The sequence below is a fragment of the Denticeps clupeoides genome, chromosome 18, assembly GCF_900700375.1.
Source record: "Denticeps clupeoides chromosome 18, fDenClu1.1, whole genome shotgun sequence".
In the NCBI taxonomy this organism is placed as follows: Eukaryota; Metazoa; Chordata; class Actinopteri; order Clupeiformes; family Denticipitidae; genus Denticeps; species Denticeps clupeoides.
Genome location: NC_041724.1, coordinates 7,357,182 through 7,372,940, shown reverse-complemented (window position 1 = coordinate 7,372,940; position 15,759 = coordinate 7,357,182). Strand labels below are relative to the sequence as shown.

The 15,759-nt window shown below is 41.6% G+C and overlaps 1 protein-coding gene across 7 annotated transcripts in view; it reads right to left on the bottom strand.

Moving 5' to 3' along the window:
• LOC114767867 (teneurin-3) overlaps nucleotides 1-15,759 on the bottom strand; it is a 96,300-nt gene that overhangs the window by 34,376 nt on the left and 46,165 nt on the right. For all 7 annotated transcript variants that reach the window (XM_028959704.1, XM_028959709.1, XM_028959708.1 and 4 more), the window contains 4 exons: nucleotides 13,194-13,371; nucleotides 7,215-7,453; nucleotides 6,284-6,406; nucleotides 4,250-4,464 (listed from right to left, as the gene is read on the bottom strand). In XM_028959704.1, coding sequence (XP_028815537.1) covers nucleotides 4,250-4,464; nucleotides 6,284-6,406; nucleotides 7,215-7,453; nucleotides 13,194-13,371 — 755 coding nt within the window. The remainder of the gene's footprint in view (nucleotides 1-4,249; nucleotides 4,465-6,283; nucleotides 6,407-7,214; nucleotides 7,454-13,193; nucleotides 13,372-15,759) is intronic.

Genomic DNA, 15,759 nt, shown 5'->3' with positions numbered 1-15,759 from the left:
TCCATAACCACTTAGTCCTGTTACTCAGGCTCAGACTGCCAAAGCCCATCCTGGGGCACTGGGTGCAGGGTGGCACAAACACACACCCTTCACTTACACAATCACAACTATGGTCAAGTTCATTTAACCAATCAACCTAGTGTATACATGCCTTTGGACAGCGGGAGGTAACCGTCAACACGGGGAGGGCATGCAAACACAAGGTCCGCCATCCCATCATGCAGCCCACCAGATAATATCTATAAGGCTTATATTATCAATAAAACACATTAATGTTTTAGTCACTTACGTACTGATTGCATTGAAGCCATTCTACATAAATATGAAAGTATATATGGTTCAAGTATTGACATAAAGCTCTCTACTATATAATGAAAAATAAATAAAGGTACAAAAAAAAAGTCCCCTTTGTGACATGGTCTGGAGTACAGCAAGAACAAATCTGTTGGGGGGGAGTGGAAATGAGGCTAATAAAGGTGACTTCATGACCTTGTTCACGTGATCCAATTTACCTAGCATAAGATATAATACAAAATATAATAATTAAAATATAATGAATTATTATTGTTATTTTTATTATTACCAGAACTTGGTTTGCACATGGTTTGAAGTGTGGAACGCTATTCATGCTAGCTATTCAATTCACAAATGAATCACCTTTTTTTTTCCGTTTGCTCCCTGTGCTGTGCCCAGCTCTCCATATTCCTCCGAATCTGCTTATTTGGCTTAGGGAAGCCCATTGATTGGCCAAGTACAATAACAGTGGCAGACAGTTTTTTCTGTCCGCAGTCCAGCTTGTGTTTATTGGCAGCGCTGCCGCAGACATAAAGTGGATGTGTCTTCATTAAGCTCGTTGTTTGTTTTGTGATTTTGTTCGGCTCTTTTCATGTCTCACCTTGAGAGGACAATTTCTTTTCCCCAGGCTGTCGTTTTGTATTGAGTTGTTCACTGCGACGGTGGAGATGACTCCACCAGACATTCGCTCACAGCAAAGCAAGCCGAAACAAGGCAGCATTCACCGTGCTTTCTCAACCCTCCCTGTCAATGTGAAGGAGGCCGGGACCCTAAACTGAGACCCTAAGTTCCCCTGCACCATTTTACCAACCACCGAGGAATAAAAAAAACAATCCCAAAACTGCAACCCCTTATGACGTGTCTGAGTGTATCAAACAGCATATTGCTGAAACTGCATGAACAGGCCTTTTCATATGAAGAAATAAAGAGGAGCTGTCTATGGTGCTGATTCCTCAAACTTCATAGCAAATGAATTAATAAAGCACCAAACATTAACACAGAGACATAGAACATTAAGTACCAGAAAAATACTGTTTACCGCTATCTCTATAGAGACACATCGCATTCTATCCTGTTATTAAATGTTTTTTCACCCACCATTATGTTTTTTTTTAATAAATGAATGCACCTATAATCCAGGCGCATTGAAAATGATAGCCTGTTTACCAAGATATGTATGCATATGGGCTCTGTCAATAACAACAAATTGCTAGTCTCTATGTAACGTACAGGAAACTGTCACTGGGGTTAAAGATTAACAGCTTTTCTGAGCCTTAGCAGAAAGCATCAACAGTGCATGGTGACAATCCTAACACATTAAAACAATAAGACAACAAGAGTGGGTGACCTTGATTCTATCCCCATTAAGGGGCTTTATTTAGCATTTTGATAAGCATGACTACATAAACTTCCAATTATAATCAATACAAACAATTATTCTGCCTAGTAATATAGTTAATTAACAGGCAGCACAAACGTATTTTACATGGCTCTGAAAAAAGGACTGCCTTTAAATAAACTCTTATAGGAATCTATAAATTATTCCATAAAATATTTTTATTTCCATTGCTGGAAATTAATAAAATTATTAAACTAACATCTGAAGACAAAATGGTAAGAATTTTAAATAAATAAAAACTAGATATTAAGTTAGTTTGTCAGAAATGAGTCATTAGCATTAAAATATTTGTGAACGTAAGTTTAAGTAACATTTATTAATAATGCATGATGGACATTAATTAATCATAGTCTTTCAAAACTTGCAGCAGAAGCAGTTGCCTTAAAACAGTTTCACAGCAGAAGCAGCCAGAATATGGAGAGTAGGGAGGCAGTTTCACTGTTCAGTGATCACAAGCATTAGATAATAAATAGATAATTGATAATATTATGATATAGCTCACATATATAAATCATGTCCTTGACTACAGTATTCATCAAAGCACTAAATTATACCATCAAAATCAAATAAGGAATCATTAATAACATCAATATGAAACAAAAGATAGGGAATAAAGACATGTTATTCTTTTTAATGTGTAACTGAAGACCTAAAGAACAAAGAAATCATATTTCAGAATTCACAATTCAGTGCCTACTGTCTTATGCTGTGAAGCATTTGATTTTAACAGGTTTAGTTTTGGGTCAACCCTGTCACCTCTACCAAAACAAAAAAAAACTTTATCAGCCTTGGACAACCCAAGAAAACAGGACCAAAATGAATAATATATAGAAGAATAATATAAGAATAATATATATAGTAATATAGTGTACATCTTCTGTCAGAAGATAAGGTAAATCAAATGGACTTAAAATGTAAGTTGTACATAATTTCACATTTTTGCATAATGTAGGATAAATTGAGCCCAACTTGTGATACTTGTGATACACAGAAGCACAGCACACGGTGCACACAGTGAAATTTGTCCTCTGTATTTAACCCATCACCCTGAGTGAGCAGTGGGCAGCCACTGACAGGCGACTGGGGAGCAGTGTGTGGGGACGGTGCTTTGCTCAGTGCTCAGTGGCACCTTGTCTGACAACTCGTCTGCTGAGTAAGTCTCCTAGGAATTTTAATAATAATGTTCTTATGACAAGGCATGGACAAAAAGGGCATCCCAGAGGTCATCCACAATTATTATAAATTAGATCAAATTAGATCAAGTCAGATCGTTATCAGATGGGTGGTAGTAGCCTAGTGGGTAATACACTCGCCTATGAACCAGCAGACCCAGGTTCAAATCCTGCTTACTACAATTGTGTCCCTGAGCAAGACACTTAACCCTAAGTTGCTCCAGGGGGGACTGTCCCTGTAACTACTGATTGTAAGTCGCTCTGGATAAGGGCGATACAGCATGTCAGCTTCATGGAGGCAGACTTGAACAGTCGATGCTAATATACTATGCACGATCCGTAATGTGTTCGTAATGTGTCTGACGGATGATTACACAACAAGGCATTGAAGGATCCTACTTTATCGGTGATAAAACTGGCTCTGGTGGATCAGCTCGTGACGGCAGGGTGTCGTTGTGGCTGATGGTTGAAGAAGTTGCAGGAAGATGTACCCTTGGTTCTGTTTTTTTTGGTCTGTTCTGCTATGCTCTTCCTGTCAATAACTAGAAAACCAAACTAGGAAGAACCTAACTAGTTAACGAGCTATGTCATTTGAATATGGTACATGGGAGATGAAATTCTATTGTCCCACCAAATGATAGTAGTCCAAGAGTTTCAGAATGTCCAGGAAAATTAAAGAAAGGGTTTTCCTTTGTTCTCCTGGGATTTTTGAGGGAACGCTGCATAGTCTTCAACAGCAAAGGCTCTCTAAGTTTTGTGACTCTCTCTGGTCTTTCTTTTTCTTTGATCTAAAGGGACTCTGTAATGCTTAGAGTGGTCATTTTGCCCTGGTCTGGTGTGGCGTTATCTTTGGAGGGATGTTAATGGTACCATCTCTGTTTCCCCTACAATAATGATCTAAAAGGAAGGGAATAGAGATATTAAAATATTTCATTTATATAGTAGACTGTTAAAACAGGATTGGCTTTTGAACAAGAAAGAGCAGCAACTGTATTCACTGTGGGATTGTTTATTCCTTCATGGAAAGAAGAGCTGTGATTCCCAACACATAATATTACGCTTACTATATATATCTGATCATGTTTAAAAAGCTTGGGCAGTGTTTTTTTTCAGTAATTTAACACTAATTAAAAAACTGTAAAACCCCAGATCCCCAGAAAATTTCAGCTTTGTGTGCTTTGTGGGAAACGATAATAAGATGGGAAGCCCTGAAAAAAGGAAGAAAAATCTCCTGAAGTTATTGATTGTATTAAAATTAAATATGGAGAGTTATGAAGAATTATTCATCATTTTAATTAATAGGATTCCAGAATGTAGATTATTAAGTATCTAGATAGATAGACAGACAAACAGACAGACAGATAGATATATGCTGAATTTTCACCTGTGTGTGGGTAGGAGGAAGGCCTTTTCTTCCATAGACCCCGATCAATGCGTTCTTATGGATTGAGATGTTAAACTTGAGGAAAAGGGGCTCTGTGATGGCTAGTCGGGACCTCCAGAAGACTCCTGGTGGGATCTCCTGCCCTTCCCTTTGCCCAACCTCCACCTGACCCGTGTCCAGACTCACGTTCTCCTGCTGTATTACATTCACTCTTCCTGTGGAGTGAGAACAACCAGCATGAGCAATGCATGCTGCACATTTCTCTATATTTGTATTTATAATCACAGCACAGGTGCTAAATGAGATTAGGTCGACTGTGACCTAAATACATTTAATGAATTTGTGGTCAGGTTGAGAGTCAGTGCATCTGTACAGGTCAAGGGCTTCATCGACGCTGCCTGAATATCAAAAGGATTTCCAGAAAGGCTTTAACACTCAAGCCTGGAGAGGTTCACTATCTCCAGCGATCTTGAGTGAGTCCTTTCATGACTGCGGCACACACAGAAATTACACCATAACGGTTCGCCATTACGCATGCTCTTTCATGGTGAGTAAAGGCTGACTGAAGCAGTTCGACAACTTTGAAAAGCAGCCACGGTGAGTATGCAATATATGCACTGAGTATGTGTGCCGGAGTGAGTGTGTGTGTGTTCACACCTGGAATTGGCAGGTGACTTGGTGAATCAATCAATCATAAATCTATATAAGCTCTGACCAGTCATTAGAATCATCTGATGAGTTATATCACTTGACCAGTGTCTATACACAAAACCATGTACAAAATTCAAAGCAACAGTGCATCCTATCTGTAGTCTGTCATTTAATAATGACACAAAGAAAATCGCATTGGTTTAAAAGAAGCCCTTCCTTCCCGTCTTCCACATAATCTGCATTATATGCAGTCCAGACCCCCTCTGAATGTGGTGTGAATGAATGGATCTCAGTGCATCCTCAGGGCATCTAGGATGTTTTAACACCTGGCCTGGAATTGTCCACTTGTGAATGAACAATATGGACAAGGTGTTAACAGTGTGTGTGTGTGTCAGTGTGTGTGTGTTGGGGGAAAGCTCTCCTTTCTGTATTACCAGCCAGATCCAATTCAATTGCATCTTATCCAAATCTGTCACTACCCATCCTCTTTGCACAACTGAGTTTTTGGGTCATTTTCTATATGCCAAAATTTAACAAAATGTTAAAAATCAAAAGGTTTTGCTAGCAATATTCTAACTCTGGAGACAGCAAAATATATAACTAACATATTACATGCATTAGCCAATTAAATCATCTCACACAAAATTATGGCATAGGAAACAATGTGATTAATTAAATGTCACTAGGGCGGGAGCACCATACACGGCCAGGATTTTAAATGTCTTTTGTTAGTGTATTTTACACCCATTGGTGGTTCCCACAAGTGGCATAGATGCTTTATGAAATTAACTAGCTGCACATTGCTACTGCTCTTGGCACCTGTCCTATTGTGCAACAATTATAGCTGCTAGTTTGCTCTACGTCTGTAACGATGGTGTGTAGCCATCAGTGTTTTTGGACAGTTGTTTCCCAGTCGAATTATTAGCGTAACAAAAGTAGAGTGAGACTACTTGCAAATTTCATCTAATTGCATCTAATTTGCTCGAGTCTCAATGATCCAACACATGACAGTTGGCACCCCTGCAACTGTTATTCCTGTTCCTACCTCCACTAGCCAACAACAGCAAATGCTAAATAGCATGCTAATTTCTGGGATACAAAACATTAGGGAGATGCCACCGGCAAGACTGATATTGTTCCAGAAAAAAAAAAAACATGGTGACGTTCTTAAACCTTGTTTTCACACAGATTTTGCTGAATCCCCCACTGGCCCAAGGGAATTAGATGTTAAGAAATCTCCTGCAAAAATGATGCCATCAAACTTCAATTCTCAACGCGAGTATCCCCCTTCTTCGCCCAGTCTTGACCTTCCCATGAACCGGTTGCACAAATGGGATAATGGGATAACTGCAGATAAATTGGTGAGCTGAGGCCGGCCAGTACCACTGTCGGCTGTTATGGTGCTCAGTGCAGTGCTCTGGGTCGGATCGGGCTTCGACCGGCCGTTCTCGAAGGCGTGCGTTTCCGCAATCCGCAGCTGCCAGTTCAGGCCTAAGAGGTGCATAGCTGTGAGAAGGGGGGGGGGGGGGAGAAAAAGAGAGAGCCATTAGAAAGAGACAGCCATTACTACAGCACGGGGCAAATTGCAGGGTCGGCGTCGGAAAGGCAGAGAGGGGCTGTTCTGCTGTTCTCTTGATGCAGGATGAGCCCGAGATCAAACGGGCCAGACCAAGCACTGGAGACGCTTGAGCTCTTCTGGTTGGGTTACATCACAAAGTGCTCGCACTCTGTTCCTCACCTCCGCTGCACTTCTTAGCAAACACATTTCAGTTGTCTCAGAGACCGTGCGCAGCACATACGCAACTTGGGAAAAGTCGTCTTCAAAGTTGAGAGGGAGGCAATGTGCTGGGGAGACTTGCCTTCGTTCTTGCCGACTTCCTGCCTTTTGATCTGAGGGAATGAGTTTTCAAAAAGCGCTGGTGCCTCTGCATGGGGAGGTTAGAGAGAGGCAGCAAACTGCAGCAAATAAATGTCAGAAGGGGGAACAATAGACGAGACAAATCAGACGGATGGGGAAAATGGGATAAGAAATTGGGGGTTTGAGACCTTGGACAGGGAAAGTGGACAATGAATAATAGCCGCGGCGGAGTCGGCGCGAGAAGCAGAGAGAGTCTTTCGGCTATTTAAGGACTCACACCTGTCAGGTGTTTGGCTGCAGAGGAGCACAGGTCTCCATTCAGGTCAGACACCCGGAGGCTTCTCACATCCAGTTTTCTCGCAGCTCCACAAGGTTCCCCCGTGTTAGGTCAGTCGTGGAGTCTACTCTAACGAGCTGTGACCTGTCCAGAAAAGTAAAAGTTGCAGCATGGCTCACCTATGCAGTAGGAGAGAAGGACAGACAGCAGCACGGCGACCGCCACGGCACTCAGAGCGGTGCACTTCCACGTGCAGTGTTTGGGGGATTTCTTGAACTTGAAGGCACCCCTGGAGAGGGTGTTTCTGGGTAACGGACGGGCAGCAGGGGAGTAGACAGATCCTGAGGCCATGGTGTAGCCCGGGGTCGCTGCAGTAAAAAGAGAACTGGCACCTGTACCAGTTTTAAAAAGGAAATGCCTGCAAAAAACAGGAAGTGCTTTAATGGCTGGGAAATTCATTATTGCATGTTGCATTTTAATCAGGGATTAAAAACATGAAACCAAAACTAATAAAACAATTGGGCTGAACAAGTGATTATTGGTTCGAATTGGCTTTTCAGATATTATTAAAACAGAAGGAGTATAAAATGTGATACCCTTATATGTGATGCTAGGTGCTATTTCTTCCTCTATAACTACTACAAATCACCTGAGAGGGATGATTTATTAAGGTTGGCAATTGCATGGCGATTCCTGCACATAACAGCATAACTCACAGCTCAGGCTCTGTTTAAGATTGCAATTTTGGTTCAAAGCATTTCCCCGGGTTCACACAGAGTTTAAAACCAGTGGCTATTTTGAAATATCTGTACAATTAAAAGATCTATCAATCTTTTGGCCTTTCCTTGAGGAAATCAGATATGAACAGATATGAACAATAGGACTTTTTCCCATTATAATATGCTGCTATGTGATCCCTGAGCTTTGCCTTTGTTTTAGTTACTGACTAATTGAGTTTTATATCCATGTTTAAATCTATTTGATTCATCTATAAGATGAATCAAATGTTTCAGCATGGTAGCTTTGATTAGCTTTTTCACCCAAGTGAGAACATCCTGGTGGGTTCATGCATTACGTCTGTTTATATCATATCTCCATCATTTAGTGGTTAGTCGTCCATTAGGTTGTTAGATGCCTCCAACAAATACCATAAGAAATCACCCACAGTTGCTGAGTTAATTGGGTTTATAATCTGTGACCTGTAGCCATAACTGCTCTATCTCTAAACATATATAACGTCTCCAACAGTGTAGTGGAAAGAACAAAGTTGAATTAAATATGAAGGGCCTACATTTTCCTGGGGACTAATTAAGTTCATGATATAAATACTATGAGTTCTGAATGCATTTTTAATTTAAGAGCTGCACCAATGCATTATGCATTCTAAAATAGTTTCATATCATTTTAATATATAAGAGTATTTGTACGGGTGAATATAGTGTCCTGCATATTGAACACTCACACAGCCAGACTTTATAACTATGTGAGATTCTTATGCCACTATTAAACATAGTCATTGTGGCAAAGGTTTAGACAATATACAAAAGTATAGTACAAGGTTCATAACGTATGACATTGACACATTGCTGTGCTGTGGTCACAGGCATGAATATTTAAAGACTAAGGTTGCTACTTTGAGTGTAGTAGACAACGCAAAATGCCTTAGAGAGATATTTAAGATTTAGATCTATTGAAATATATACTTTAGAGTGACCTATGGTCACTAATGGTCAATAATGCAAGTTGGCATTATTGATAAATAACCATATTCTATTCAATCCAAGAATGCCTTTCAGATAAGGGAAATTATAGATGTGGTTTAAATGTGTTTTTAGTGTTTTTTAAACTGTAAGCCGTTTATGAGAAGCATTTATAAAAGATGCCAAAACTGCATATTATAAGGCTTTGGGACGATATGAATTTTTTTCTTTTATTTTAGTCAGCAGTCAAATCATGCTTGTGACTTCATGGGACACATAAAAAAAACTAAGGATTACATCTGAATTAGATGTGAAGTACTCTTTAAACGCAGTATAAAAAGAAATCAGCAAGGAGCCTTACATCAGTCACTAAAGTTTAAAATAAAGAAAGTCCTGAGTTCATTAATATTCAGATCTATGCTAAGCCATCACCAGATGCCTAATTAGTCATAAGCCAACTGTGTGCCATATCTGTTCCCTCACATTTAAATGGAACTAGACTTCTACCGGATTGTAATTGTAAATCGTTGCAAATGTGTCAAAGCGCTGTCAAATGTCACATCGTGACTAAATATGCAATTTTCCAAAATCAATAACTACGTACATTAAATCCTTCTTTGACCTGGAAGGCAGCGGGAGCGCGGGCCGTAACAGTAGCTGGGTATTCTCTTTTTCTTGCAAATTTTGGGATGAGACCGTGAATTGCTCAGACTATCATATCTGGCTTAATTACTCATTCGCCCCCACCAATCCTTTTGCAGGCCCACTCATCCCGAAAAAAGGGCACTTTGTGCCCGGGAAAAAGCCAGCGAGCCCTGTTCTCATTCAGGTGGCCGTCTTCGGGCAACTTTTAATCTGCCTGGCCGTTGTCTGGCGGTACTGTACCTCCGACACGCTTCCTCACACCGGCACAGATTTGTTCCAGGCCGCCGGCCCATGAATGGGCCGCATTAAGGAACCTTTCGCAGCCGATTAGCAAATATGGCGGCGGCCTGCCGTTCCAAAGCCAAACATTCCATAATTGATTAGAGAGAGTGTGACGTTGGGCAGAGAATGACTAAACTAATCCTCGTCAGGGCTTTTCAAATATGTGAGGGGTGTTGTTCTGTCTGAAAAGAGCCCCATACTCAAAGAGTCTCGGGCAGACTGGAAGTTCCCCCCCCGCCACCCCTCGCTGTGTCGCAAACTCATTGTCATTGGTTTGACATTTGAAACATTAGACAGACTCTGTGGAGAATTCTGAGAAAGAAAGTGTTTTTAAAAAAAAGAAAAAGAAAGAAAAGAAAGGGTAGAAAGAGGGGGGGGGGTCTTTTTATTCATGTAATCTGTCAGCCGCTGACTACCTTAACTGTATGATTAAGCCAGTTTCGAGACTTCAACTTTTTTTTAGTAGCTGTTCGATGGTGTAAGAGTAGTCGTGAGGAAATGTTAAGCTGTTTTTTCAAAGATGGGAACGCATAATAGGACACTCGCATGGATTCTAATCTTTTCGCAGCGTGACACTCGGCGAATTTTCCCTTTTAAACCTCACTGGATGACAGAAACGAGGCCGAAAAAATCTACCTGCTTCGGTATCAAATAGCACATCAACAGTGGCGACTCGGGCACGAGTGACTGGAAACCACTCCTCTCGCTTTAAAAAGCGGGGAGCAAAGCTTTTCCTCCCCCCGCCAGAAACAGCTGTCTTCCCAGCAGGCGGGCAGAGCAGCAGGTGCCAGCCGAGCGCTCGCCTGAGTGGCTGGTATTTTAAGACGCTCCCCAGAGGTGGGGGGGACGTTGCCATTTTAAGAGTTCCTTACTCTTGATGTGTTAAGATCAAAATCTGCACGGCAGGCTCGAAAGCGGAAACTTTTTTTTTTTTAGCTGGAATGATGGCGCGGCGGGGGGGTGGGGTGGGGGGGGTGTACTTGTCGAAGGGCGCCGGCGGAGATGGACACGGAAATGAGGCTGATTGACGGCGCGGGACTTACGATGTGAGAGACAATGTGAGAGACAGCGCGAGTGCCAGAGTGTCAGCGAGCGTTTTCGTCTTCCGTCCCTTTCGTCTTCAAGGACGGAAACTGCGACTTCTCCCAAGTTCACTTGTGTTCAGAGGAACTGTTGCCATGCATGTCTCGTTTTTTTCTGGTTGATTCCTCACTTGGTTTAATTAGCTATGCTCTTACGTCTCGCACTGCACACTGTCCCCGGTGTTTTTAAGGTCACACGAAGAATAATGACGGTGCTGACCCCAAAAAAAAAGAATCAGCTCATGTAACAATGATGACACGTCCATACTAGCCTTGTGTACAAATGTATGCAAGGGCTTGCACTGAAATGTCACTTCATTTACACCTTCAGTGTCGCCTTGAGAACTTCAGAAGTGCCCTCCGTGGACTCGCATGAAAACCCGTGACTGTATACCTCAGGAAATAACAATAAGCAACACACATATCGGGAGCACTCAGCGTACCTGCCACGAAATGGAGCAGAGCTGCAAAGGCTGATTGTGTCTGAAGTGGGTTTCTTTAACTCGCACCAGGTCCCAATTAAAATCCTTTCACATAGAAAAGTGCTAATACCTTGGCAAGGCTCGACATAAAAAGGTAAAGTTTTCTTATGCTTAGACACAGTACTTGGAGGATTTAAAATAATAAAATTATTTAAAAATAAATTATTAAGCAGTCTGGCCATCAGTGTAGGTACTTTAAAATGCGAGGATGTTTACTGTATTCATGCACTCATTAATTAAATTGATTTGAATCTGAAGAACACACTGGCAAAGGGGGTAGATTTTAAATTCTTTTTATACAGCAGGACGAGGTTCGGTATATAGGTACTGGAACATAGAATTTTACCGTGTTCTCGCATCTCCATGGTGAAACTCTTCATACCAGTATCGACACTGGTGTTTATGCCTAGCAAGTATGAGTGCATTTGGAATAAGTAACGATATACACTACAGTACAGTTACAGTTTTTTTTTTTATTAAAATTTTCCCTAATTTCTGTATAAACATTGGAGCGGTATTGTTCAATACAGTGTGATTTGTGTAATGAGGATTGTATCATGATACGCATTGTATTGTTACCTCTCTATCGTGGGCTCTCAGCCTGCTGATAACAATGGATTTTCACTCAGCATCCGTGTGGAAATGAAGACATGTTCTCCTCTGCCTGACCAGCATCCCAATAGCCCAGGTAAATCAATTGATAGTTATGCATTCATGAACTTCACATTATGATCCCAGAAGGAGAGGACCTTGCCCCGTTTAAATTAATAAGTAGGAGTCGGTTTGCTGAATTTCCCATTCAATCGGAAGGTCCTGACATTTAGCCGGATCACAAATATCACTCGAGAGGCGGCGGGGCTCCTTGTTTATCGCCGGTTCATTTCGAGTAGCGCCAGGCCAGAGACATTAAGGCAAATTAGGGGTACGTGGAAAACTTGTGCCCCCTTTTCAAACACCAGACTCGAACAGGACCGTCAACCCTGATTTGTTCACGTCTGTCTAAGCTGCTGCCTGTTCGTGTCATTACGGTTGCTCTTGAGCTTAAATAAATTCTGGCACAGCAGCCCAAAGGACGGTGACAAGACAGGTAGCCCGCTGCGATCTATAAATTCATTTATGGGCGTGCAACACGATCCGTAACATCTTAAAATATTCCAACTCCAGGCAATGAGTAATGCCGCTCCATTAGACATTCAGCTGCTTAGGAAGCTGAAATACTCGCTTTTTTTGCGTGTTTCTCACTGCACAGACCCCTAATTTTCTAATTAGGCCACAAACTGCCTGCCTTTGTGCGGCGCTGAATGCGTGTGATTGCGCCCTAAAAATAGTGAGTCGGGGTGGTTAAGGAACAGCTCCGCTGTACAAGAAATGACTGTTTCTTCTTCTCACCAGCAAACACTGCAATTTAACAAGTTTTAAAACTCTGATACTGATCACATAAAAAGCAGCAGGGAGCCTCTCAGACGCCTCCGACTTTATAACCATCATCAGGATGCAGTGGCCGCAGGGAAACGATTCACCCGCTGCTATTTCCTTTGTGATTAATTAGAAAATGAACATGGTAACATGGTATTGAGATGCCGACAGTGACATAAATAAGTGAAAAGTACCCCCCCCCCAAAAAAAAATAAAAAATCTTAATTCATCCAGAGGGATTATGACGAGCTAAATCATTTATAACAGGAATTTAACATCGAGGAAAATAATTTTGTTCTTTTTCTTTTCGACAATGAAGCATACAGCTGCATCACATGCAGGGCCCAAGAGCATCACAGTTAAAAACACACTTTAGCAGGAGAGTGACTGTGAATGAGTGCATGAAGCTGTTGGCGTCTCTCTCACACACACACGTATGTCATTTGTACAAACTATAATTTGCATTATAAACACCGCACACAAAAAAGTACACAAATTATATACAATGTGCTTGGACACACACACACACACGCGCGCGCGCGCACGCTGACCTGCCCTCCAGAGCCACATTGCTGCCCAGCACCCAGTTCTCCTGAAGCTGGACACACTCAGAGGCACTCTGCAGCTCTGTCGTCTGATTGGCCAGTGCGTTGTTCAGCGACGTGATTGATGGGTTCTGCTTGTGAGAGTGCGGCGCAGGTGGCACAGGGGGCGGGCTCTGCTGCCGTTCTGTCAGGGAAACAAAAAGGGAAAAACACATGAGCACAAAACCAAAGGAACTTCCACATCCTCCCTGTGTTCCAGTGTGGCCCGAGTATTTAAGAGCAGAAGATGGGATTATCTGGGGTCAGTTCGGTCCCTCCGCTCTTCTTCCCATATAAAGTTAGATTTCGACTGTGGAAACCCTTAACGCCGTATCAGCACCTCAACATAGAGAATAGAGGTCAAGGAAAACAAGGTTTTTCTCATTCATCCTCTGACACTGGCACGAACTACACCCGCATTCCAATTCGCTTCACAGCGCTCAGCAGATATGGAAATCACAAAAAAAAAACAGACGTCTCCGAATTTCAATCGCCTATGGACGAAAGCTGTGTCCATAAAGACATGGCAAAGGTCAGAGCATTCTCACACAACAGATGAGGGGGTGTCAGACATTTTTATAGGCCATTAATGTCTCATTAACCCTTATATTTTGCTGAAAATAAATTTCACACATAATTAAATAAAGCCATTTTCACACTTGCCCCTTCAACTGGAGCCACAAAAATACAAAATACCATGCAAGGGTTAATACACATACTGAATTTAAATGGTTTTATGCTGCAGCATTCTGACCTCTGGTTTGAATCCCGTCAACGAAAACCCTTTTTTTTTTAGAAAAGTATGTTCAGTATGGTACTTTCAGTGTAATTTTCAGCCTTTTTGTTCAAGATCTTTTCCACATGATGGACAGGAGGTCAGTGTGTGCTTCCTGTAGATGTATTCCCTGCACTTTGCACAAGCAGTACTAGTTTTGCTGTCTTGTCTTTTCCATCCGTCTACCTCTGGCAAAGTATTTCGTAGGACTGCAAGAAAATTGGATAAGGTCCTCTTCAACTTGAACAGCAATAACAACAATGGACCACATCAGCCATATTTTCATTTTGGCTATGCAGCCCAGTTTCAATTTGGGTCAAGATGACCTACATGTACCATGTTTCCACTTTTCATATATGTTCAGGTTTATAAATGAGGAAAAGCAATTTGAGGAAAAGAACCACTGAATCTCAATCTCAACAACAACATGCCCTCAAGTTTAAAGATTTGACCAAACAAGCAAAGTATGAAAAACGTGCAAAAAAAATGGCAATAATAAAAAACAACATGTCAAGCCAGGTGTCCATAGTCCTGAGGAGCTGCCAGTCTTAGACACTTGGTCATTTTAGGCAAGCAGATGTTCCTTGATGGGTGCTTAACCAAATGCTTCACATTTGATTACAGCCTGAGAAGACTCGTATAACTAATGATTGGAACATCCATTAGGGCGGCAGAAAAAAAACAGCTTTTCTAATCTCGCACAAAGCTGTGTAATTGCCCCGCGGAATGACACATTGCCATTATCTATCCATCCCGGCTTTCTGCGGCCATTACTGCTGACATTTCTCCCCGCGACGAGGGTCCCAAATGGCCGCTGCCCTATATGGTACTGTACTCCCTGACACAGATATTAAATTCAGACACTCAGGGGGGACACTGCAATATCTGTATCATAATGCTGGGTTAAAAGAGCCAACAAATATGCATATGCATTTATTCATTTGTTATTATTTCTTTATTGGGAACTGACCGTGGTGGCCAACTGTGTCCTGCTACCGGTTTCTGACTCTTTGTCACTCACATCCATTTAGAGGGCTCACCCTAAAGAGCGACGACATGTAAACGGTGGCTTTTTTAACCCACCCTTGCTGGATAAGGCGGATGTATTATTCATACAGAACATATGTGTATTCCAAAGCAGCAGGCCGCAACAGGCGGTAGGCTGCAGAGGTATTATTTTTTACAAAACCTCTAACCAAGAGCCTTGAGTGGACTCTTGATCTCATGAAACAGATCCTTGATAAAGCATTTCTTTTAATAATAGAAATAAATCAATACTTCAACTGGATGAACAAGTTGTTATTGCCTATATGTAACATTATAGCAAAAGCATGACCACAAACGACTGGCATGTTTAATAGTGGTCTATGGTCACGGATGTGCAGTTCTCAAGTATTTATATAGGGATGTGACAGTCTGTGAATTAGTTTTTTTTGTGTAGTGTTAATTACATTTATATTTACAGTATTTACCATACGCCCTTATCCAGAGCAACTTACAATCAGTAGTTATGGGGACAGTCCCCCCCCTGGAGCAATTTAGGGTTAAGTGTCTTGCTCAGGGACACAATGGTAGTAAGTGGGATTTGAACCCGGGTCTTCTGGTTCACAGGCGAGTGTGTTACCCACTAGGCTACTACCACCACTACACTTAATCTTTCTTGCATGTCTAATTTTTGCATCCTTAAAGTGCGTGTCAGTGTAAACACGATTAATTTAGTACCTGCCAATATTATACATTTATCCTCAGATAACAGCT